General features: G+C 37.3%; 1 protein-coding gene across 2 annotated transcripts in view; it reads right to left on the bottom strand.

Annotated features, from left to right (window-relative positions):
* SUCLG2 (succinate-CoA ligase GDP-forming subunit beta) overlaps positions 1 to 25616 on the bottom strand; it is a 254313-nt gene that overhangs the window by 148562 nt on the left and 80135 nt on the right. The window contains exon 1 of one of the 2 annotated variants that reach the window (XM_025456520.3): positions 6747 to 6786. The exons of the other annotated variant lie outside the window; for it this stretch is intronic. Within the exon in view, the coding sequence (XP_025312305.3) occupies positions 6747 to 6771 (25 nt within the window). The 5' untranslated portion in view covers positions 6772 to 6786. Of the gene's footprint in view, positions 1 to 6746; positions 6787 to 25616 lie in introns of those variants that run through there. 2 annotated transcript variants of the gene reach the window in all.

The following is a 25616-nucleotide window of genomic DNA, read 5'->3' as shown; positions in this document are numbered from 1 at the left end:
TTGTAGGAAACAAACTGAGGGTTACTGGAGGGAAGAGGGGTAGGGGATGGGGTAGCTGGTGACAGGCATTGAGGAAGGCACCTGATTAATGAGCACTGGGTGTTATATGCAACTGATGAATCACTGAACTCTATCTCTGAAACTAATAATATACTCTTTGTTAATTAATTGAATTTAAATAAAATAAAATTTTAAAAACTATAATGGCTGTAAAAAAGAAAAATTCTGAGTCTGTGGGTTGAATTGTGTCCCCTAAAAACTCATATATTTAAGTTCTGATCTCCCAGTAACTCAGAAAGTGATCATGGCAGATGTAAGTCATTAAAATAAGCCCTAATGCAATATGAATGGTATTCTTATAAAAAGGGAACGTCTAGAGACAGACACAAACACAGAGGAATGCCAGGTCAAGAGGAAGGCAGGGACTGGGGTGATGGTTGCACAAGCCAAGGAATGCCAGCAAACCACCAGAAGCTAGGAGAGAGGCAGTGTGCAAGGTCTCCTACACAGCCTCAGAGGGAATCAATCCTGCCCATACCAGACTTCTAACCTCTAGGACTGGGACACCACAGATTTCTGTTTTTAAGTCATTTGATCTGTAGTACTATTACAGCAGCTCTAGAAAACTAACACAGTCTACGCAGGGAAGGTAAATAAACAAGACAGCTGAGTGAGTTCAGGCCCTAACTCTCCGATCCTTCAGCTCTGTGACCTTGGGCAAGAGATTTCTCTAGATTTCCTCTCCCAGACAACAATGTGATAACAATGACCTTCTCACAGCAATGTGGCAAGGGCAATACAGAGTCTCAGCATACAGGTTAACTGCCCTGTACCCCCATACCACCAAACCCTGCCCCTAGAGGAAGCTCAGCCTCTAAAAGTATGCAGAGATCTCAGGTCATTTTTCTAGCACATCCTTCTTAGCAGCTTAATATTAACACAGCTGTATTATTTTGCTCATCTAGAATGTCAGGCTTCTAACCCTGCCAGATGCTTGGAGAACATTTAAAACAAATTTCTCTTTGATAGCTAACTTTATTTTCTATAGGGAGCAACACAACCCTCCCAGACATTTAGCATTATATTCACTCTTTTATTCCCAGAGCTACTTGCATCTTGTTTTAATGACTCCTACAAACTTACTGAGCAAAAGTACTGTAATAAGCATTTTGTCTGTTGTTTTTCTGTAGTGAAGAGTTAATGACCACTAAACATATCAGTAATTTACACTTATGTTTGTGGACACTGATGATCACAAAGAAAATGAAGAGGGTTGTTTTGATATCTTTAGCTCTGTTGCACTAATTTTTAATTAAATATTGCCAACACTGAGTATTACATGCAGTATTCCACGCTAAGCAAATATTAATGCTCTCAACAACTACCAAAAAAAAAATCCTTTCTTGGGATGCCTGGGTGGTTCAGTCAGCTAAGCATCTGCCTTCAGCTCGGGTCGTGATCTTGGGTTCCTGGGATTGAGCCCCACGTTGTGCTCCCTGCTTAGCAGGGCATCTGCTTCTCCCTCTCCCTCTGTGTCTACTCCCTGCTCCTGCTCTCTCTCTCAAATAAATAAAAAATCTTTAACAACAACAACAAAAATTTCCTCTTATCTGAGAAAAGAATAACAAAAAACTTGGCAGCTGCAACATGCTATCTACACACTAACTAAACAAAAATGAGCTAGAAGATTCTATGCATATTCAAGTTTCCAGTGAAAATAAATATTTGGAAAAACAAACATTTGATCACATACTTCTCCCCTCAACATTCAATCATCATCCAATCATTCCCTCTCAGTTTCTCTTCCCCCCTCACACTATTCCCATGCCCTCCAAGAAAATGATTAAAAAACAAAAATTCTTAGAGTTTCACTTTGCATACTCAAAACTGAGATGCATACTCAAAACTGAGATGAAATGAAACAGCTGTGAGTATGATGTGCATCCTAGATTTTTGTGCTCCTGTCACTATTAGTTTAAAATGCAGACAAATACACATATGATACACATTGTGTAAACAAATCTAATGGTAGTCTGCTACCACATTACATTAGGAGTTTCCAAAACCCAGCCTTTCACTTTTGAAGTTATCAGTCAACCATGAAGCTTACAGATCACAAAGTTAGGCCCAAAGACTAGGCCAGACCAACATTTGGTTTCCTCCAAACTTTTGGCTCCCTTCCCCCTGCTTCCATTCCTTAAAAAAAAAAAAAATTATCAGAGAAATGAGAGATGAAGAGCTATTGCTCATTTACAGCCACCAATCGCCCCTGCAAAATGCCTCCTGCAGGGCAGATGACTGGAACACATTTTCATTGTGAACTCTTCCTTATGTAATCTGCCCTCGAAGTGGTCTCCCTGCATGCTTGCCCTATATCTGAGAGCCCCAAGTTCCCCAATTTACATATTCTTTAGCAAAACAGTACCCTAATTTTATGTACACATAATAAAGAAGTAGTATGATGTTAATGATCAAGAACATGGCAAATTACATATATTTTCTCACTATCAATTTCCTAGTACATAAGACAGAGAAACATCTCTCATCTCATATGGTTGTAGAAGAATCAAAATGTGCCTGTATAAACTGCCCTAACAAAACATCTGGCACAAAGTAAGTGCTCAGGTGGTTCCTACTATTCCTATTAATAGTATTCTTATTAAGGTTAAAAAGTTTGATTCATGCAAACATTAGTAGGCTGTATATGTATATACATCTATGAAAAATATATATTTAAATACTATGATTTCTAAAATGTATAAATATATAACTTATACTTTATTATTCTTAAAAAGATTTTTTTTTTTTTTACAGATTTTATTTATTTGAGAGAGACAGTGAGCAAGAGAGATAGCATAAGCCTGGGGAGAAGCAGTGGGAGATGGAGGAGCAGATGCCTCGATGTGGGACTCAATCCTAGGACCCTGGGATCATGATGTGGGACTCAATCCTAGGACTCTGGGATTATGACTTGAGCTGAAGGCATATGCTTAAATGACTAAGCCATCCAGTGTCTTATTTATTTGTTTGAGAAAGAGAGAGCCAGAGGGGGAATAAAGTTATTTTTTTAAGATTCATTTATTTATCTGAGGGACAGAGAAAGAACATGAAATGGGTGGGGAACAGAGGGAGACAAAGACAATATCAAACATACTCCCTGCTGAGCATGGAGCCCCACATGGGGCTTGGTCCCACAATCGTGAGATCATGACCTGAGCAGAAATCAAGAGTGGAACACCTAACTGACTGAGTCACCCAGGCACCTCCTATACTTGATTAATTATTAATTGAATTCAAGCAAATTCCACATTCAATATAATTTATAATATATATAATTTATACTTCATTATCTTAAACTTATTTTTATTAGTTTATTATTTATAATCATAATTATACTTCATAATATGTAAAATAAATTTCATCACATGCATTCTCTGATAAATCACTCAATACCACAAAAACAGACTGGAAATGTGTTGGGTATCTGGGGATACCAGATAGGCTCCCAAGAGCCTAGGTCAGAAATCACTGTATCAGGGAACAGTTTTTGGAATTCTGTTGTGAACAGTGAAGAAGACTGCGGTATTGCAGGGAGAACCAAGCCTCTTCTACTTTGAGTGAATTGGGTCATCTGTAAAATGCTCTCTTGTTCCTGACTCCTTGAATTTCAAGTCCTCAGTTACCTTAGGACAGTATTTTTGCACCGTTAACAAGAACAGCTGAGGAGACGGGTTCTGCAGAGATGCTTAAGTTAGTATGGTATATCCACAAACTGGGATGAATGAAGTTCCCTATATAATGAACTCTAAGATACTATTCAGTGGAAAACCACAAGGTATGGAACAGAATGTACAATACATTACTTGCTAAGCTGACCAAGCCTCATCAAAGTTCTTAAGGGACCTATATTTGAACTATTAGTGATTGCTAGAAAAGAAGAAAGGTACTAGATATCCCTGAAGTTCTCTTCTGCCAATTAATTAATGTATATGTGAAAGAATAAAGGGGGAAAAATAAAGTTTAAAAACTTCAAGATGTTTTTCACTCTAGAAAAATTAACCATATTTGCAATAGCAATGTAATCTGAGCAATCTAACATACTCTTTCTTTTTGTAAATAGAGCAGGCTCCCCACATGGGAAGTAAGCAGTCTCCATTTTGTTGGATAGTTTTCTTTCCCTTGGAAGGTTACATCTGAAGAGTTAGATCCTAGCATATACACTTATTTGAGCTGATTTACGGAGCTCACTGAATGATGAGTGGTTTCTTTTCTTCTACAATGTTTATTTCATATGTGAATTTGATTTAGATTTCCAGAAACCTATAAAGCAGTCTACTGAAATAGGGGAGGAAGTAAGCCAGGGCAGCATACTACAATGGTTAAACTGGATGGAAACCGAATGCCACAATTATAATATCTATGCTCACCACTATAATGGACAAGAGTTCCTAAAGGAAATACTTTTTCCTGGGTGCTTCACATGCCTGTGTTATTATGTGGTTTAGAATCTATACAAAACACTTGGAGCTTGAAATCCTACTACTCTAGTCTGAGAAAAATCTCATAATTTTGTAAAAAAGTCAGTGACATAAACATACAATGTTATTTGTAATCTTAGAACTGCACTTCTCCTCCGCAGTGAAAATAAAATGTACCTTGTGTTGTGATAGCATTTTTATTCTTCCACTGGATTTTTTAAAGTAATGAAGCAGATATGAGATTTTCAATCTGTGGCATACGAAAATCAAACTAGTAGGCAATTCTTGGTCACCTAACAAAATCAATGAATACTTAAGGATAATTTTGAGAGGAATGCATTATTAAATACATGTGCTATGCGTCAGGCACTGTACTAGGTGCTGGGGATACTGAAGTAAATTAACAGGGTCCTTGCCTTCACTGGGCTTATGTCTAGGAAGGGAAAAAGTCATCTACAGATTATTTCATAAACTACTTGATGCAGTCATATATATATATACTCTAAATAAAATCTTCCTGATTTATGAAGAATAGTAATAAAAACTCTACTGAATATGGCATAGTTTTCTTTTTAATAAATGTATAGTGGCATTACAGGATGGCCTGGAGGTTTCTGTGTAAAATCCAGTTACTTTATGGATTTTAGTCTTATCCCAACTCTGCAATCCAGTATTAGCTATTAAAATACAAATGTGCCATGTGTTTAAAAATGTAATACCTTTCAACCAGTCACTGTTTTGAATCCAAACCATATAATATTGGCTACAAATAAATTGCTTCCATAATCTGTCAGTGTGAGAAATGCCACTGTCCCTGAAAAGCCTTCCTAACTCCCCAGGTAAGGTTTGTAAGCTGTCTGTCCCCATAACTTACCTATATTTCTACTACTGTGTTTATCACACTGTACTAGAGTTATTGGTCACCTTCAGTAACCTGTGAACTCTCTGTGTGCATGAACTATGTTTCATTCATCATGTATCATAAACACTCTCCCCAGTGCCTGGCACACTGCAACTGCTCCATACAGCTGAATGCATCTGTGAAATGGGGTGAGCTCAGCACTACAAGGCAGCTGTCTCCCAAAGTCGCAGAGTATATTCACTGTTTAAATTGGAAATGCCCAAAAACTCTTGTCCATCTCAGAAGCCTGCCATATCTGAATATCATTCTTTCCTCTTTGATTTATTGTGTTGTACTCTATTCCAGTTACTGTGGTGGCAACCCAGCCTAATCAGAGAGAGCACAGGACAGTGGAAGGGATTGGACTCACATGTCCAATTAAGACAAGATTTAAAAAAAAAAAAAAAAGACAAGATTTTATACTCAAAGACAAGCATTTGCAGAAGGATGCTTAAGCATCAGGCAGTTGATAAGCCTTTTCTGTGAACTCTTGGTTCTTTGAAGATGGTGAAAATTCCAGTGTATCTTTGGCCTTATAAAGTTATACCTTTAACTTCTCAGGTTGTAAATTTAGAATAAATATAGAAAAATGGTTAAGTCATTCTTATTCATCAAATAAATTTGTTTTAATACAATTATTGCAATTTTATTTGGGGTAATATTTACATGAGAAAATTTTCATCTACTATATTAATGTAAAACAGCAGACTACAACTATATAAAGTATGATCTCACTTTATAAAGTATGATCTCAATTTTGTGAAATAAAGCTATGTAAAAATAGTTAATATATATATTTTCACATAGGAAAAATCAAATAGATGAGTTTTACTTTCTTCTTTATAATTCCCTCTCATTTCAACTTTTCTACTATGACCACACATTACTTATAGAAGTTCTGAAAACAATGCACTTATTTTCTAAAATTAAAAAGCATATTTTCTTCCCAGAATAGTGGATTTTGCAAAGCAAAAACTCCTCCACTATCTTCCACTAATAATACAGTTTCTTGGGATCCCTGGGTGGCGCAGCGGTTGGGCGCCTGCCTTTGGCCCAGGGCGCGATCCTGGAGACCCGGGATCGAATCCCACGTCAGGCTCCCGGTGCATGGAGCCTGCTTCTCCCTCTGCCTGTGTCTCTGCCTCTCTCTCTTTCTCTCTCTGTGACTATCATAAATAAATAAAAAAAAAAAAAAAAAAAAAAATAAATAAAAATACAGTTTCTATTTTTTAATTGAATTGTGTTCATTAAAAACACATATACCAGAAGTAAAGAGAAACCATTATGTTTTTCTCCAAGCAAATAAAATTAACTTCTAAGAAATTTAAAAGATCTAATTATCTAGGATTTTAAAGATTAATGATTACCTTTATAATTATGGATGTGTTCCATTCTCCATTTTTAATGCTTCATAACTGCAGTATGTTTAACCTCCTTTGGAAGGGAGGGGGGAAAATCACTGGAAATTAACACAATATTTTTAAAGGTAAGATATGCTGCATTTTAGTATGGTGGAACTTCTTATATGAAAAATCTCAAGACTAAAACAGGAATCTGAAAACATTTTGGCAATCTTTTTATTCTGTTCACTCTTCTTTCCAATGTCACAGAAGAAAACTCAAGTCTCTGCCAATTTATTCCATTTGGAAAGAGGCTGCTTAAAGTCCACCAGAGAAACAGAGCCTAAATCAGAAGTCCCACCTTGCCCTCTGTTGAGACTGTCAGCTTTTCTTTTTGATCTTTCTTCACACCTGAAGTACATAAAATTGATTTTTTCCCCCTAGAAGAACCAAAGTAGAGGAGGGGCAATGTTTTATTAAAAGGTTCTTCATTCATTCAGCATAAACCATCTTCTTTACTTATATACAAAGAGAATCTGTCTCTTTGTTCTTCAGAAAATGTTTTCAGGCACTATCACTCTAGAAAGTTATTTCAATTGTATGTAACCCCAAAAAGATATGGAGAGGAAAGAAAAGGTGGAGATGACAACCCTATTAACTGTCTCAGCAAAGAATAAAGATGGGATTTGATTAGCTCTCTCAAGAAGCATTGGTAGAAATAAAACACTGCCAAAATGTAAAACACAGGCACTATGGAGGCCAGTCTTACGTGACTTTTGTTGCTCCTAAGTGGTAGGCCACGATGGCGAAAGAACTGTGGTATTACAGTCACTGAACATTTTTCAATTTAAGAAAAATTCACTGTTGAGCTTAAATGTGCCAAAGAAAAGGGGATTCACCTTTACACAAAAGGCAACAGAATAAGGAAAATCTGATATCCTGCAAATGAGGAAAGAGTGATGGGTGTGGTTTTCAACCAAATGGTGAGACCCAGCTGGCTCTAACTCTGAAGGAAGAGCATTAAATCAATTTTAAAGTATAAAGTAAGGAAAGGATGAAAAATAAGTAGAAGACTAAAAAGCAATATGATTCTTTGATCCCATATAAGCCTGAGATTCCACAGCAACATAGAACAAGACAAATGAGAGAAAATGTGAGAAAGCAAAGGCTTTCCATCCTGGTCTTAAAGAAAACTTAAGAGACTTCTTAAAAAAAAAAAAAAAAAAAGATTTTATTTTTTGAGACCAGTTTTAGGTGCAGAGCAAAACTGAGCAGAAGGTACATTTCCCATATATCCCAACTCCCATGCACAGCCAGCCTCCCCTATTTTCAACATCCCCCACCAGAGGGTACCATTGGTATAACTGAGGAACCTACAATGACAAAATAATCACCTAAAGTCCACACACTTTACATTACGATTCACTCTTGGTGGTACAGCCTATGGGTTTGGTCATGTATCCATCATTACAGAATCACAAATAGTTTCACTGCCCTAAAAATCCTCTGTCCTCTGCCTACTTATCCCTCCCCTGCCACAAACTCCCAGCAACCAATGATCTTCCTACTGTCTCCACAATTTTGACTTTTCTGTAACGAAAGTTACATAGTTGGAATCAAACAGATTGTAGCCTTTTCAGACTGGTTTCTTTCACTTGCTAATATGGATTTGTTTCTTCCAGGTCTTTTCATGGCTTGATATCTCCTTTCTTTTTAGTGCTAAAAAATATCCCATTGTCTGGATGTTGCAGTTTATTTATCCATTCACCTATTGAAGGATGTCTTGGTTGCTTCCAAGTTTTGTCAAGTATGAGTAAACCTGCTATAAACATCTGTGTGCAAGTTTTTGTGTGGACAAGTGAATTGTTTTTTAAAGAAAACTCACAAATATTTTCTGAACACAAACTATGAATCCTTCAAATTATCTTGCCTCATTCTTCCAGGGGTACGAAGCTTTTAAAAGTAAATATTAAAAGCTCTCAGAACAAATTTAGAGCTATTTGGAGAAAACATTCCGAAATCTAAGCCAAGATTATTTATGGAGGTTAAAACTACATTAGAAATATATTTTGGGATGATGACTACACTGATGAACTTTTCAATTATGACCCCCATTCTATCTAGAACCCTGAAATTCTCAAGCTTACCAAAGCAAATGCATTAATTCTTTCCTTTTAAAATTCATTAATTCAATAATTTCTTACAAGATATGAGGCAACAAAAATTACCAAAAAATCCCCCAGAATATTCCAGATCAAATTTCTAAAATCTTAGAACATAATCTCTCTAGCAATTACAGAATTTACTGTTTATTACAACTATTTGATGATTATACTAGTTTGATGTAACTATTTGCACAGATCTGTTTCCCCAACTTGACTGTAAACTGTAAGAATATGAGGATCAAGCAGGACTTACTATTTCTCTTTCTGGATATACAGATTCAAATCATATTTACTTTGGAAGAGGTGAGGCTGCTATGCAGAGCTGAGGGAGCAACACTGTTGCCCTCTTTGGGCAAAGAAGGAAAGGCTGTCATCCCAGTGGTCTCAGAGGACAGAGTATCATCAAAACAAACAAAATCCATTATTCCCTCAGCTTTAAAATCTAACAGAATTTGTTTTAAACTTGCTTGGAACATGTGACCTCTTTCCTCATTCTGATTTCTCACTTTTGGAATAGAAATTTCTATCCTATGCCTGTCCCCACATTGTACTGTGGTAACAGGTCACTTGTCTGGTTTTGCAGGTTCACAGGTGGAGAGGAATTCTTCTTCAAGATGAATCACACTCAGTCTCACTCATGGCTGATTTATATATTTAGATAAGATTTTACAATTGGTGCTGGAATGGTTCAATACATTTGGGGCTGTTTGGATGGGATGAGAATAGTTTACATGCAAGAAGGACATAAATTGAAGCAAGGGGAGACTAGAAGATGGAATATCATTGGCTAAATTATGTTGCTCCCCTCAATACATATGTTGAAGTCCCAATGAGGTAAATGAAGTAACTGGGGTGGAGCCCTATCCATCATAATTGGTGTCCTGATAAGAAGAGGGAGACACGAGGGATGGATGGGCACAGAAAAAAAAGACAATGGGAGGACACAGAGGAAAGACCCTCATCTGCAAGCCAAGGAGAGAGGCCTCAGACTGAAATGAACCCTGATGACACCTAGATCTTGGAATTCTAGCCTCTAGAACTGTAAGAAATATATTTCTTTTAAGCCACCATGACTGTTTATATATTTAATTATATATAGTAAACTGAGATGCCTCCCATATACATTATCCCTGAATTGTTACTAGCTGAGGATACATGCCATGTTCCATCAACTACAAGTGAGCACCTGTTCTTTTCTCAGGAATTGTATAATAAAGAACATGGCCATGTCCAAAGAGTAGTCTGGACTTTGCCCTCAACTTCTAAAGTAATTATGTCATTACTGATAGAGAGCATCTTTGTTTAGGGCAGAGAGAAAATACCTCTAATACTTCTTCTACCTACTTGAAACATTTAACCATGATTTTCTTCTCAGTGCACAAGGGCACACAGTCCTAATTTGCCTGGTAATTGCAATGGTTACAAGGTCAGGGCAATATTGTCCCTCACAGAATATATGGCAACGTATGGACACATTTTTTGTGGTCTCAACTAAGCACTGCTCCCAGCATATGGTGAGTAGAGGCCAAGGATGCTGCTGAGCACTGCATGATGCAAAGGACAGCCCTATAACAAAAAATTGCTGACCCAAAGTATAAATAGTGTAAAGTTTAAGAAACCCTGCATTACTTGACCATCGCTGGGTGAGCATCTGGATCCGACATGACGTCTCTAGAAAGAGTAGGAGATAGGACCCTGAATTCTCAGGGGGCAATGTTCAAATGCCACATCCACAAAAAAAAAAACACATTTATTTGACACTGAGCAAAAACGGCATCCAAACCTCTGCCCTCAATTTTCCCAATTGTAAAATGAAATGAATAATAGAATTTATTCCACAGGACTGTTTACAGGAAAAATAAAATCACACAATAAAATCAGTCAGCAAAACATCTGGACCAAAGTGAGCACTAGCTGAATATTCACTCCATGCCACTTAATTTTCCTTGCATAATGAAAACCATTTTTAAAAAAATTTTTTTGCACTGACTGGAACACTGGTAAAAACAGGTTCACAAATCAGCTTTTCTTGATTTGTTGCAGAACAGATAGATGACTCCTTGATGTCATATATCTGAGCTGCCAACGAATTAGATATTTCTTTCTATGAATAATTTGTCTTCTGTACAAATAGGCATTTTCTCTTTTTCCTTATCATCACCACACATGGTTGTTTTTGTGCATGTCCATTTTCTACAAAGAAACAAAGTTTATGTCACACATGAGAGTTATGATAGAAGCAATGACAAAAGACAATAAACCAAGCAATCCTGAGCTGGCACTAATGGGCAGTCCACGAACAACAAATTCCTCCAGTATGACCCATCTCCCAAAAGATTACAAAGCCCCAGTATTTGAAATTATTCAGGTCATAGACCCATCTATGCATGTTATACCTGTGAACAGAAAAGCTTTAATATTTTTCTTTTATATCTGTGTCTTCTACCACTTTCTATCCATATGAATTCCTCATGCAAAGGACATAACTTTCCCTCTCACACCCCAAAATCTATCATATGGCATGCTGTATGTGTTAATTCACATCTCTTAGATGGATGGGAGAACAGATGGACAGATGGCCAAATGGATGAAAAAGTATAACAGCAACTGGAGGAACAAATAAAAGAATGAATAAATGAATAATTAAAATGGTTCTTTCTTTAGCTTATAAATAGCAGTACTACCAATTTTTGCTTGAACTTACACAAAATTAAAATATGAGTGTTCTTACAATATATACACAGGACATAACTATTCGACAACAGAACTTGGTTTACAGCCATACTCTGAACAAGGAATAAATGTACTCTCCCTCTTCCTGTGAATGATACAACCCAGAGCAGTAAAACAGGCTTGACTCTTGCTTAAGAATAAGCTACTTTCCATTTTGCAGCACAGGAGTACATACTCCAGATCAAAACACCTAGGAATATAGCAATATTCATACTTAATGGAAATATCCTACTTAATCAATCTCACTGGGCAAAAATCAAAGTGCTAGCATGCCTGTGTGCCTTTCTGAAGGCTGTATACGAGATTCTATGTCCTTTCCCACGTAGGTTATTAACAGAATTCAGTTCCTGGAGTTGTCGTAAATACCTATTTATTTACTGACTATCAGCTGAAAGTTGTTTCCAGGTTCTAGAGACCACATACCTTCCTTGGCTGGTGAATGCCTTCCTTCATCTTCAAAGCCAGGAACAGTGGGTCAAAGTCCCTATCATACTCAAGTGTGTATTTCCTCCTTTCTTCATCTCATATCTCTGACCTACTTCACTTTCAAGTACTTCTATGATTAAACTGAGCCCACCCAAAAGCCCAGAATACTCCCCATCTCAGCATTCATATGTAACTGTATCTGCAAAATTCCCTTTACCATAGAAAGCAAGACAGTCATAGATTCTGGGGCTTAGAACATAGACATCTTTGGGGGTTATTTTTCTGTTTGCTGCATGATATAAATATAGATATATACATGAACGGAACAGAATTGAGAATCCAGAAGTAAATCCTTATACTTACAATCAATTGATTTCTGACAAAAGTGACAAGCCAATTCACTGGGGGAAGCATAGCTTGCTTAAAAATGATTCAACAACAAACACAAAAAGATTTAACTTAGACCCTCAAATTATACCATATATTAAAACAGACTCAAAGAGGATCATAGACTTAAATGTAAATGCTAAAAGTAATAAAGTCTTTAGAAGAAAATATAAGAGAAAATCTTTGAGGCCTGATTATGGTGAAAAACTTCTTAGATATGACATCCAAAACACACAGTTCAAAAAAAGAAAAAAAATTGTTAAGTTGAACCTCATTAAAATTCTAAACCTCTGCACTTCAAACAGCAACATTAGAAAAATGAAATGGCCATCAATAGTCTGGGAGAAAAAAAATTGCAAAACACATATCCAGCAAAGGACTTGGCTCCATAATTTATAAATAACACTGACAACTCAATAATAAGACAAAATTCAATAAAAAAAACTGGGCCAAAGATATGACCACTTTACCAAAGATTTTAGATGAATGGCTAATAAGCGCATGAAAAGATGCACAACATCATGTCAGTAGTAAAATGCAAATGAAAACCACAATGAACTACCATTCCATACTTCCTAGAATAACTATACTATAAAAGACAGAAAATAACAAATACTGGTGTGGATACAAAGAAAATGGAAAACTCCTGCATTGCTGACAGAAATGTAAAATAGTACACACTACTCTGGGAAACAGTCTGGTAGTTTCTCAAAAAGTTAAACACAGTTACCCCTATGATTCAACAGTCCCAATACTAAGTATCTACCCAAGAGTAATGGAAAAATGTCAACACAAAGACCTTAATGTGAATATTCCTAGCAGCGTTATTAACAATGGCCACCAATTGGAAACAATCTATATGTCCACCAACTGGTGAATGGACAAACAAAATGCAGTTACTATGCACTCAATGGAACAAAATTCAGTGGTATAGAGGACACAACTACTGATAGATGCTGTCAGGGATGAACCTCAAAAACATGCTAACCAAAAGAAGCTAGACATGAAAGGCCACACATCATATGACTCTATGTATATGAAATGTCCAGAAGAGGCAAACTTAGAGGCAAAAAATAGATTAGGGGTCACCTATAGCTGGGAGTGGGAATAAGAATTAACCATAAACGGCAGTAGGGATCTTATTGGGGAAGGAAGGATGAAAACTTATGATGATGGTTGCACAACTCAACAAAGTTACTAAAAATCATCAAACTGTACACCTGAAATGAGTAAACAATGTTTTGCAAAACATTTCTCCATAAAGTTGCTTTAATAACAATCTATAAAAACAAAATACAGCCATGAAATCCATGAGAAGTATCCTAGTATGAAGCATCTGATCTTGGAAAATTATCAAAATTATACCACTAACAACAAATTTAAGGATTAAAAAAACACTTAATTTCATCCAGACACATATGAAGAAAATGAATGACATAAAGTCAGCTGTCTAATGGATTCTGGGTAGCTGTTCTCTGTTCTACAATGAACTCAACTACAAAAATAGAGCTTTCCCATCATGGCACTCTACACATGAAATACAGGAATATCCATGAAGAGGGCTTAACTGGGTCTCCCTCCACTTCCATGGACATCTGAGCCCTAAAAACTTACCCTGGCTTTCTAGATAACCACACTGATTGGATATAGTGGAAAAGACATGTTTCCTTGCTATTTTGACACCAATTTGTATGAATATGTTATAACTATGTAAACATAATTATTCCCCAATCAACAGAGTGGTGAACAGAGGATAGAACTCAACATAGGCTCCCCAAGAAATCTTAACCAAGTCTTATCTGTGGGATAAGTGGCATTGAGTTTTCAGAGAAGTTGTTCATTCATAACCCAGAGACCCTCTTTAAAGGCAAAGACAAACTACACTATGATATAATTTGCATAAAGTAAAATACAGTAACATTTCACATGGGCCAGTAAACAATCTGTACAATTTTTACATAAAAAGGTAGACTTAGGAAAGTGTCCTGATTCAGAACCGAACAGTTTTAAGAAGTATTTCCCATTCACAAATGTGTTGAAACATTCTTCTCTTTAAATAGCAAATAGATAGATGAATTTAGATAAACATATTTAAATTCCCAGAGCAATCTTGAGGAGCTGCAACCATTTGGGAAAATGTCAAGAACACCCTCTGCTTGAGAAAACTGCTCTGCTATGCAAGATGGAGATTATTTCAAGGAAAATAGAAACCTTCTCAGAGAACCTTATTGAGTATCACATTTTCCCCAACTGTTGATTTTAGAGAATTTCACTTGAGAGTTATTTCCACTCTGCCAACTAAATATAAATATCTCAGGCCAAATGGATTAGGGAGAAAAAGGAAGTAAGTGGAGAAGACAGAAAATACTACAGGTTCACTTGACTCATAGCTTGAACACTTCAATTCTCACTGAGAATTGGTAACAAAATTGTTCAAATGACTTTTACTATTGATACCAAAACAGTGATTTAAAACAAAAAAAATCTCAAAATGGATTAGCAACCAGAGTGTAAACAACTCTACAGGTTAACCTGACCACGCTGGACAGGATAAGTAGAGAATCAAGTTCAACTACAGCAGTTAAAAATAAAGTTCATTTTGCAATAAAAAGAAGCCGTTGAGAAGAGAATCACAAATTCTATGAGAAAATTAAAGAAGAGTCATAAAAAAAAACCATGCTGAGCTTAAAATAAACAAGCAATACTTCTCGGAGATATCTAAAATCATGTTAGAGTCATAAATAAAAGGATTTTTAAGAATACAATCCATGCTCTTTAAAAAGTTAAGATTGAGAGAACACAGTCGGGTTAAGTCTTAAGTAGAATTATGAGCTGTTAAAAAAAAGGGGGGGATCAAAGAAAGTGAAAAAAAGATACAGAAAGCAATGACATATGAGAAGAAAATATGCTTTAAATATTACCGTTTCACAGCTACTAAATGCTAAATGAAAGACATCTGGTTACTATAATGCAGAGACTTAAAATGTGGTGGCATTTTAACCAGTAGAGATCTTTCTTACAGAATCATTTTTTATAATGCTCTGGACAAAAATCTGACAGCCTCAGAAGCAATCTCAACTGGATCTTCCTCTTCCAGTAATGGTAGGACTCTTCAATGTCTAATTAAGTATTATACAACCAGGACAGCCAGGTACAGCTCTGTTCCAAAAGCCACCTTACAGTCTAGCCAGCCATTATACTAGATATTTTATATGTATTCATTCTTTCAATTTTATCTTACTAGGTAATAGAATCAATCTCCATTTGTCCAAAGATCTAAAGGCTAAGAAGAGGGAAGGAGACTCACCTTAGTTTTTAATCTTAAGAACTTTAGGAGGAAGTGGAAGGAGTATCATACACTTTCAACCAATTGAAGAGAGCTTGGTGAAAGTGACTGGGGTGGGGGAAGGGTAGGGGGTTGTTTTGTATCTTCTTTTTTCTGTATGATTCTCTCTCTGATTTGGTCACAAAATAACATCTTAAAGTCTACCGCTTAAAAAACATCACATGGCTACTTTTCATTGAAATGACTGATTATAGGGTACCTAAGTGGCCCAGTCAGCTAAGCATCTGCCTTCAGCTCAGGTCATGATCTCAGGGTCCTGAGACTGAGCCCTGTGTTAGGCTCCCTGCTCAGCGGGGAGTCTGCTTCTTCCTCTCTATCTCTCTGCTCATTTGCTCGCTCTCTCTCTCTCTAATAAAATCTTTAAACAAAAAAAGATGATTAATTATACATTGCATAATAAATAGTATAAGTTGATTAATATAGTCAACACAGTAATACAGATTTCATATATTTCATATGTATATAAATAATTTAAGTCTAACTTAAATATATGCAATTTATATATATCTATAAAATATAAACTGTATTTTTTTTTAATTTTTATTTATTTATGATAGTCACAGAGAGAGAGAGAGAGAGGCAGAGACACAGGCAGAGGGAGAAGCAGGCTCCATGCACCGGGAGCCTGACGTGGGATTCGATCCCGGGTCTCCAGGATCGCGCCCTGGGCCAAAGGCAGGCGCTAAACCACTGCGCCACCCAGGGATCCCTATATATCTATAAAATATAAAAGGCTATTTTGTACCTAAGAGGTAAAGAAATTGATAAAATTTATTTATGAGGAATCAAGGTTTATGTCTGCTGAATTTGTCTGGTTACCTAATAAACATTTAGAGAAAATAATGATAAAAATATATGTTTTCAAAATGCCTTAGATTGACTTATTTGAAAAATAGCAGCAGGTTTTGTTTTTTTTGTTTTTTTTTTTTTTTTATGATAGGCACGCAGTGAGAGAGAGAGAGAGGCAGAGACACAGGCAGAGGGAGAAGCAGGCTCCATGCACCGGGAGCCTGACGTGGGATTCGATCCCGGGTCTCCAGGATCGCGCCCTGGGCCAAAGGCAGGTGCCAAACCGCTGCGCCACCCAGGGATCCCAATAGCAGCAGGTTTTTAAAGAAGTATATGCCAAGTATATTCTGTATTTTAGGGTAGAATCTCTAGTAAGCTAGGATGAGAGGGACAGGGCAGAGAGGCAGGCAGGAAGAAAAGGAATACAAAGTAGTATGTTGTTGCCAATGTGGCCAGGGCTTTCGCAGAGAGCACAGCTGGTTTGTTGGTCCTGGAAGATGGGATGTCACCAGAGAGGCCATAGGAACCACTGTGTCTAGGAACAACTGATGAGGTAGGAGACAGGATGAAGATGGGAAGGAAAGGCACACAAGGAATTTATAGCTTCAGGGTTTCTGTGTTTTGTCTCCTTTTTTCACAGGTCAAAATTTCACAAAAATTAATGAGAGAAACCCGACCCTCAGAAAGTCTGATGTGGTTCAGCTTGGGCCTCAGAGGGGACAGAAGGTACCCCCCATGCTTGCAAGGGAGGGAAGCCACAGAGGAGACCATGGCTCTACAAGAGGGTCCAGAAGCCCCTGGCTAAACTGTGGTTCATTCCAAAGGCTAAAATTTTACATCATGAAATCAAAAATTTTCTCAAAAAAGTAGTAATCATAAATTTCAGTATGTTATAGGTAATATCAGAATTTATATTAAAATAAAGATGACAATAAAATAGTTTCACTTCCTCATTAACAAATCTTTTTACAATTCCATTTTCAGGATAAGGGGTCCAAGTTCACAATTTATAAATCACAGCAAAATGAAGCAATTACAAGATTAAGAGTAAAAGAATTTAGAATGTCAAGTGGCATTAATTTAAGTGGGAATAAGTTCTCTACACCTAATTTAATTAATGCCAAGTGTTCATAGAACTTTGTTTTTCTGCAGTGAAACTTGAAATTGAATGAGACTAATATAGTAATCATAGTCTAATACTCTGCCCTTCAGAACTACAGGTTTTATTTCTCACCATTAAAAAAAAATCTTATCGCTTACATTGAGTGTAATATAAAATCGGATGGGGGGAGGCTCCAAATAGATCTTAATAAGCATACTGCAGCTAAATCACAAACCAAGAAACCTCCAAAAGGTTTGGTTTGGAAACCTCCAAAAACCTCCAAAAAACCCTGGCCTGGCCTCATTCCCACCTGCTGGGAAAGACTATTCTGGGAGCACAATGCTATTCTGTGCTGCTACTATCTTGATAGAGCACTCCAAGGCTTTCAAACAAACCAGGATGTTGTTAGAAAAATAAAATTTGAACACAGTATGGCAAATGTAGTCTACACCAAGTGTCTACCAGATTTCAAAGCCACCCCCTAAAAACCATGTTAGCACTTTAAAAAAAAAATTGTAGAACACATGACATTGAGTATCAAGTAAAATTGTGCCTAGTATTCTGAAAAAAGCAGATGTATTACAAATATTTACATCATAGGTATCAGCCAATATAACACAAGATTTTGAAAAACCAGGGCAGTAAAAGAGAAAGCATAATGAGGAAGGAAGACAGGCAGGCAGACAGACAGGCAGATGGACAATGAGACATTGAGAAAGAGATGAAAAACAGAAGGAAGGAAAGAGAAGGAAAGGAGGAAGGGAGGATGGAAAGAGGAAGGGAGGAAGAAGAGAGGGAGGAAGGAAAGAAGGAAGGAAAACCCATCAAACTAGACGATGCTCTGGCAAATCTCAATATATTGGATGTTCTATAATTATGTACAATCTTACTTTATTTAATCCTTATGTAATTCCACTAATGCCATATGCCAATTGACCTGTGAACAACATGGAGATTAGGAATACCAAACCTCTACATAGTCAAAAATTTACACATAACTTTGACTCCCCACAAAACTTAATTACTGAAATCCTACTGTTGACTGGAAGCCTTTTGATCACATACACAATTAATTAATAAATATTTTGTATGGTGTACCTAATTAGGTACTGTATCCTTACAATAAAGTAAGCTAGAGAAAGAAAATATACTTAAGAAAATCATAAGAGAGAGAAAATACATTTACAGGACTGTACTGTATTTACTGATAAAAACCACATATAAGCGGACCCACTCAGTTCAAACTCAGGCGGTTCAGGGGTCAATTGTCTTCAAGAGTTTAAAAAACCAAACATCTAGAATAAAGCATATTGAGGTTGAGAAGCAGCCCAGAGAGAGCATCTTTCCCCCTGTCCATGGTAATTTATTCATATCACAGGTAGGCTCTATAAACTTAAATATGAACCAAATACCAGACTTTTCTAGTAGGATCACTGTGCTCTTATTCTATAGAGCACACTGGCTAAGACCACAGGCTCTGCAGCCAAACAGAACTTTGGTTTTTTTTATTTCTTTGTTTGTTTTTGTTTATTTGATTATGTTTGGTTGACATATAATGTTACATTAATTTCAGATGTATGAATTTCATTTTCATTTAATTTACTTGTTTTTGTTTATTTGAGTATGGTTGGTTGACACATGTTACATTAGTTTCAGATTTACTAATTTCATTTTCAATTATTTGATGTTTGGTGTAGAGCCAAGGTATTTATTTCCTCATCTGTAAGATGGATGCTGTCGAAATCTGCAGAAAATCACACCTTACAGGGCTCTGTTAAGGGTTAAATGAAATAAGGAATGTAAAAGTATATAGTATCTGATAAGTAGAAAGTATTATGGCTCCGTTGACTAGGATGTGGCCTAAGATTTCCCCCCAGGGTAAATAAGAAAATACCATTATTTTTATAATCTAAAGAACAAAATTTTTGTTAAAGATTTTATTTATTTATTCATGAGAGACACAGAGAGGCAGAGAAACAGGCAGAGAGAGAAGCAGGCTCCTTACAGGGAGCCGGATACAGAACTCAATCCCAGGACCCCAGGATCACACCTTGAGCCAAAGGCAGATGTTCAAACACTGAGCCACCCAGATGTGCCCCTAAAGACCAAGATTTAAATGTCAAATCTGTACATAATCAGAAAATTTTCTTTTATTTACAGTCATTGTCTATAGTGGGTTGAGTGGTGGTAGCTCCCCAAAAGAAGAAATTGGTAAATGCCAGGTTATTTGGAAAAAGAGTCTTTGCATCATGTTGAAGATCTCCAAATGAGATCATCCTGGATTATGCAAGTGAGCCCCAAATCCAATGACAAATATCCTTATAAGAGAAAGGCAGAGAGAGATTGAGGCACAGAGAAACAGAGGTGAGAGCAGTGTGAAGAAAGAGAGACTGAAGTGATGTATTTACAAACCAAGGAATACCCTGATTGCTGGCAGACACCACGAGCTAGAAAAGTAGCATGGAAAAGACAAAATTTCCCTCAGAAAACCTCCAGAAGAAACCAATCCTGTCAACACCCTCACTTCAGGCTTCTAGCCTCCAAAATTGTGGAAGCACAAATTTCAGTTATTTTAAACTATCCATATTGGCCGTCAATGGCCCTAGGAAATCAACAAAGCGTCCAGGTATACTTAAATCCAAAATGAGTTCTCATCTGACCATATGAACTCAAAGGTAGCAATGTTCCAGAAGGTATCTAATATGATGTCTGGCATGGGAAAGACCCTCAATCAAAGTGAGCTTTCCTTCTACTACCATCTCCTTTTACTAGCCATGTACTTCAACTTCAACTTAGGGTACCCAAACCATGTACTGCAGAGAAAACCAACCATTCCTCAAGAGGCAACTATGCAGACTATCCCTGGCCAGGGCAATATAGATCCAGCCCTTTACCTGACCAAAAGACCACTCTGCCTTGTTCCCCACCGCCCCCCCGCCCCCCCCCCCCCCACACACACCTCTTACTGCTTGCAGCACTTCTTCATTAACCACTGCCTGAAACTCAGCCCCCACTGACCCACCCACTGTATCTCCAGCCTTCTGGTTGGCTGCACTCCTGAACTGGCCCCCTTGGAAGGCAATAAAGCCTTTAACTTTTTCTTTACTTTATAGTTCTTTTCAGGTTTTTATATTCATAAAACTTCATTTAATCTTCACCACACCCTGTGAAGTAGACAGATTATTTTACTAATATTGCATAATGATACAGCTTTGAGCAGTAATGTCACTTTCCCAAGTCACAAAGGCACCAGAATTAGCAGGAATCGAAGAAAAATTGTGATTATCACTCCTAAATCCATGTTTTATTTTGTTTTTAACTATGTTATACAGATGCACCATTTGCTGAAATAAGATTCAATAAATGTCCAATGCAAATAAATTACATCTGGACCCTTAGAGGTGGAAAAAAATTTTAAAGAATCAATTCTCCAAAATAGCATAAAATACACTGGAACAAAACAAGAGATTACTAGACTCCAACATATAAAAGGAATTTGGGTAAAAAGTCTAGAACAGCATGAGGAAGCAAGCAGAATCACACAGAGGAGTGCTAATTCCTGATTTTTGAATACACATTGGAAAAATGCCCTTAAATGAGGGTCAAGGGCATTCTCAAGGAGACCAAATTGTGAAATTTCTTTCACTAAAGAAGAAGCCACTGGAGATTGATCTGTGTACAACTTTGCACATATTATCTGTGTGCTGGCTACGATATAAAGGAGGCTATTCATATCTTCAAGGAGCCTATAATCCAAACTCATATGTACAAAGACCTACAATATGCAGCATACAGCTAGGTCTCCAATAATATGATATAAATTCTGCAATATGATACTTCTTGCTATGTCTCTATCAGAATTAGTACTAATCTCCAAAAGACAGTAGACATGCTAGTTAAAACAATTTGAATGACAATACACATCTTCAGAGAAGATGTGGGTAAACAGGTACATGCACACATTCACTAAAAGTGATTCAATTATCACTTTGATTAAGAGTGGACACTGATCCAGGATGCCTGAGTGGCTTAGTCCATTAAGCAACTGACTCTTGGTTTTGGCTCAGGTCATGATCTCAGGGTCATGAGATCAAGCCCTTTGTCAGGCTCCAAGCTGAGTAGAGAATCTGCTTGAGATTTTCTCCCTCTCCCTCTGCCCCTCCCCTTTGTTCTCCCTCTCTCCCTCTTTCTCTTAAATAAATAAATCGTAAGGAAAAAACAAAACAAAACAGTGTAGATTGATCCAACCTCTCTTAGGCAGTAAGTCTCAAAAGACTCAAAAGTCATATCCTCAGCAACCAGCAATTCTACTCCTATAAGAATAATCACATCAGTGAAGAAGATACATGGACTAAGGATGTTCATTGCAGGGTGGTTCTATTCTATTCTATTCTAATAGAAGGAAAAATGCAGTCACCTTTAATGTTTAAGAAAACAGGACTGGTTAATAACTAAGAGTGTAGCAAATAACAATTTTGTATATATTTGTGGTATAGAGAAGGAAAAAATGATCAGTAAAATGGGTAGGTAAGCCAAACTTTGTGCTTGTTTGTATACACTTACACATCTGGAAGACCATAAACCAGACTGACAACAGTGGAAATCTCTGGGTGAGATCATTCTAATTGCTCTTTTGTAAAAAAAAAAGGGGGGGGGAGTACTAAATAAGTTAATTAAAATATGAGAGATATGGGGTACCTGGTAGCTCAGTCAGTTAAGTATCTGCCTTTGGTTCAGGTTATGATCTCAGGGTGCTGGAATTGTGCCCTGTATCTGGCTCCCTGCTCAGTGGGGAGCCTGCTTGTCCTTCTCCCTCTGCCCCTCATCCCTGCTCGTGATCGCTCTCTCTCTCACTCAAATAAATAAATCTTAAAACAAAGCACAATAAACATAAATGAGCCACTCTCAAAGTGGCTTTATCTATTCTTTCAGCCACTATATGCTGAGTGCATCCTCAGAGCACTGTAGGAGACATACACAAGCTGGCCAAAGCTCTGAGTCTGAATGAATCCTGAGGCCACCAGTGGAGACATTCCCTTGATTAATTAATGATATTATCTCAACTTCCAGGATGAGAATGTTATCCTTGGGTCACAGAATTTGGAACTGGGTCATCTTCTAAAACCTACCATTGGTCAGTTTTGAACACAATCCAGTTGAACATTATAGAGTGTCAATCAGAATTTCACAACTGAGTTGTCAGAAAGAAAAAAAAATATCCATTGCACTTGGAAATGTCAAGTGTAACCCAATAAATGTCAAATAAAATTGAATTGTTTGCAGGAACTTATGGGTGTGTGAATGGGAAGCCCCAGCAAGACCCTCTGAAAATAAGATTCCATGTATTTGGTTGAGTTTGTGTTCCTGAAATCCAGGGATTTTTCTCCCTCCATGTTACCCTGCATAGTCAACTGCTACCTTCCTCTGAAGAGAACTTTATCCTTTAAATACTTGGCTGTCCAGCCATTCTTCTGATAAAACACATTTCTCACACACATATCTCAGTGCAGCAATCCAGGGAAGCAATCCATGCAACCAATGCTGGTTAACACATTCTTAAGACTTTCCTATGGCAGTCTTTTCTCAAAAGCAGACTCCAAAGATGGAGCCAAATTAATAGGGCAGAGGGCCAAAAGTGCTTACTTAGTACATGGCTGTTTTCTTTAAGCTGAAAAGGATCTTGATGACCAGATGTGGCACACACATGTCTTCTTAACATAATGTACTCTCTCTTCTGCCACATTTGTTTGTCAGAAGGACTGGGAAGTCTATCAATCACAAACTTACTTTCCCAGGACTCTTATTTTTTCTCTAAAAGATTAAATATTCAATATGTCTTTTAAAAGAGAAGAGTATGCAATATAGTGATTCTTTGCATTAATGCAGCCAGTATTTACTGAGCACTTCCCTGTGTCAAGTTCTTTGCACCAGGGATGCAATGGCGAATACTGAGCCCTAAGCTTTTGGAGCTCAAAATCAGGTGAAAGAGACAGATGAGAAAGAGACAAAAGACAAAACAGCATATAATAGCTAAAGTGTCTGGTGTGGCAGCATCTCAAAAGGGACACCTAATTTGAATGGGGAAAGTCCAAGAAGTTTCTTGTAGTATAGCCTAAGAAGTGAAGTGAGCAGGGATATACCAAAGGAAGAGAAGAATAACGTGTATGCAAAGACCCAAAGGTATTTAAGAGGCTTATGGGTTCAGTCAGGTAAAGATGACTTGTACCAATATGGTTAACCATCACACATGCATTTAAGATGTCAAAATGGTGAATGAATGAGTCATCAGTTCACTTAAAGAAAACTTAGAAAGTTAAACATTAACTTACAACACCCAGATTAGGAAACCAATTTAGGAAACCTGCTTATCTCTCAAGGTCAATCAAGCTAAGTATGTCCTTTGAAAGTTATGCCTGTAATACCTGATAGTAAGTACTAGAGATATTTTGAAACATGCATGACATATAAAGAGCACATATACGTTTTGTGGAACGGCATTCCACACCCTCAAAACCACCTTTTACATGACACATTATGATTCTCCTGTAAGACAGTTTTCTACATCCATTCATTTTGATGTTCATTCTCCTCTGTTAAACTTCCATTACCTTCACTAGCAACTAGACTATCTCAGAGTGATGAATGGGGGATGTTTATTTATATGCAATGATGAAAGGGAAAATATCTTACAACATCCTTCTTTTACCTCTGAGTCCACTGTACGCCTCCCTCCTTCTCTGAGAACTCAGACTCCATCTGAGACTGACTAGTGGTCCTAGGATATTCAATCACCAAGGGCTCGTGGATGCTACCATCACTTCCTGCCATGCCACCTCTCGCCATGCCACCCCAGAAGGTCAAACTGGCTCCAGATGCCTGTCACCCATATGTCTGCCCTAATTCCAACTCAGGCACAGTGACTCTGGTCAGAGCTGCCATCATAGCTTGTCTTGTCTCCTGACTACTCTCCCTACTTCTGCCCTTGGCTTCCCAACAGGCTTGTTTCAGAAAAAACAGGGGATCCTTTTGAAATATCAGGATATTCCTCTGCCCAAAACCACTGCAAAGTTTCTTCAAGTGGAAATTTACCATATAACTCAGTAACTCTATCTTAGGGATCCACTTTATTAGTTTTCTTTTGCTGTAACAGATTATGACAAGCTTGCTGGTTTAAACAATGCTCACTTATAATCTCACAGTGTTACAGGCCTGAGGTCTGGTATAGTGACTGGATTCTCTGCTCAGAGGCTTGCTGCACTAAAATCAAGGTATTAGCCAGTTCTGTAATACCTATTTGGGGCTCAGGGTCATATTCCCAGCTCATTGGTTACTGGTAGAATTCAGTTCCTTACCCCATTGGACTAAGATTTCCATTTCCTCCACAAATGGCTCTTCATCCTCAAGTCAAAAGGGTGCATCAAATCCCTTCCATGCTTTAAATCTCTCTGACTTCTGCTATACCTCTCTGAATTCCTCTTCTTTCTTCCCCTTCTGCTTATAAGGGCTCATGTAATCCCATGAGTCTACCACATTAATCCAGAATAGTCTCCCTATCTTAGGGTCAACTGATTAGTAATGTTACTTACATTTGCAAAGTCCCTTGTGCCATGTAATGTCACAAAATCACAGGTGCAACACTAGGAATGAAAGTCATTGGGCCAAAATTCTGCCTACAATACTACCCAAGAGCATTAAAGATATATCCCATGCAAAGATTTGCACATACATGTTCCTAGCAGCTCTCATCACAACGTAAAAAATTATGAACAACCTGTATGTCCACTGGCTGGTGAGTGAACAAGACAAAATGTGATACATCCATAAAATGGAACACTATTTAGCAACACAAAAAACTAACCACTAATACGTTCAATGACATGAATGAACTCAAAAACATTATACTAAGTGAAAGAAGCAAGAACCAAGAGACTGAATATGTTGTATGATTT

Source organism: Canis lupus, chromosome 20 (genome assembly GCF_003254725.2).
Source record: "Canis lupus dingo isolate Sandy chromosome 20, ASM325472v2, whole genome shotgun sequence".
Classification (NCBI taxonomy): Eukaryota; Metazoa; Chordata; class Mammalia; order Carnivora; family Canidae; genus Canis; species Canis lupus.
This window is presented reverse-complemented; position numbering and strand designations above follow the sequence as displayed.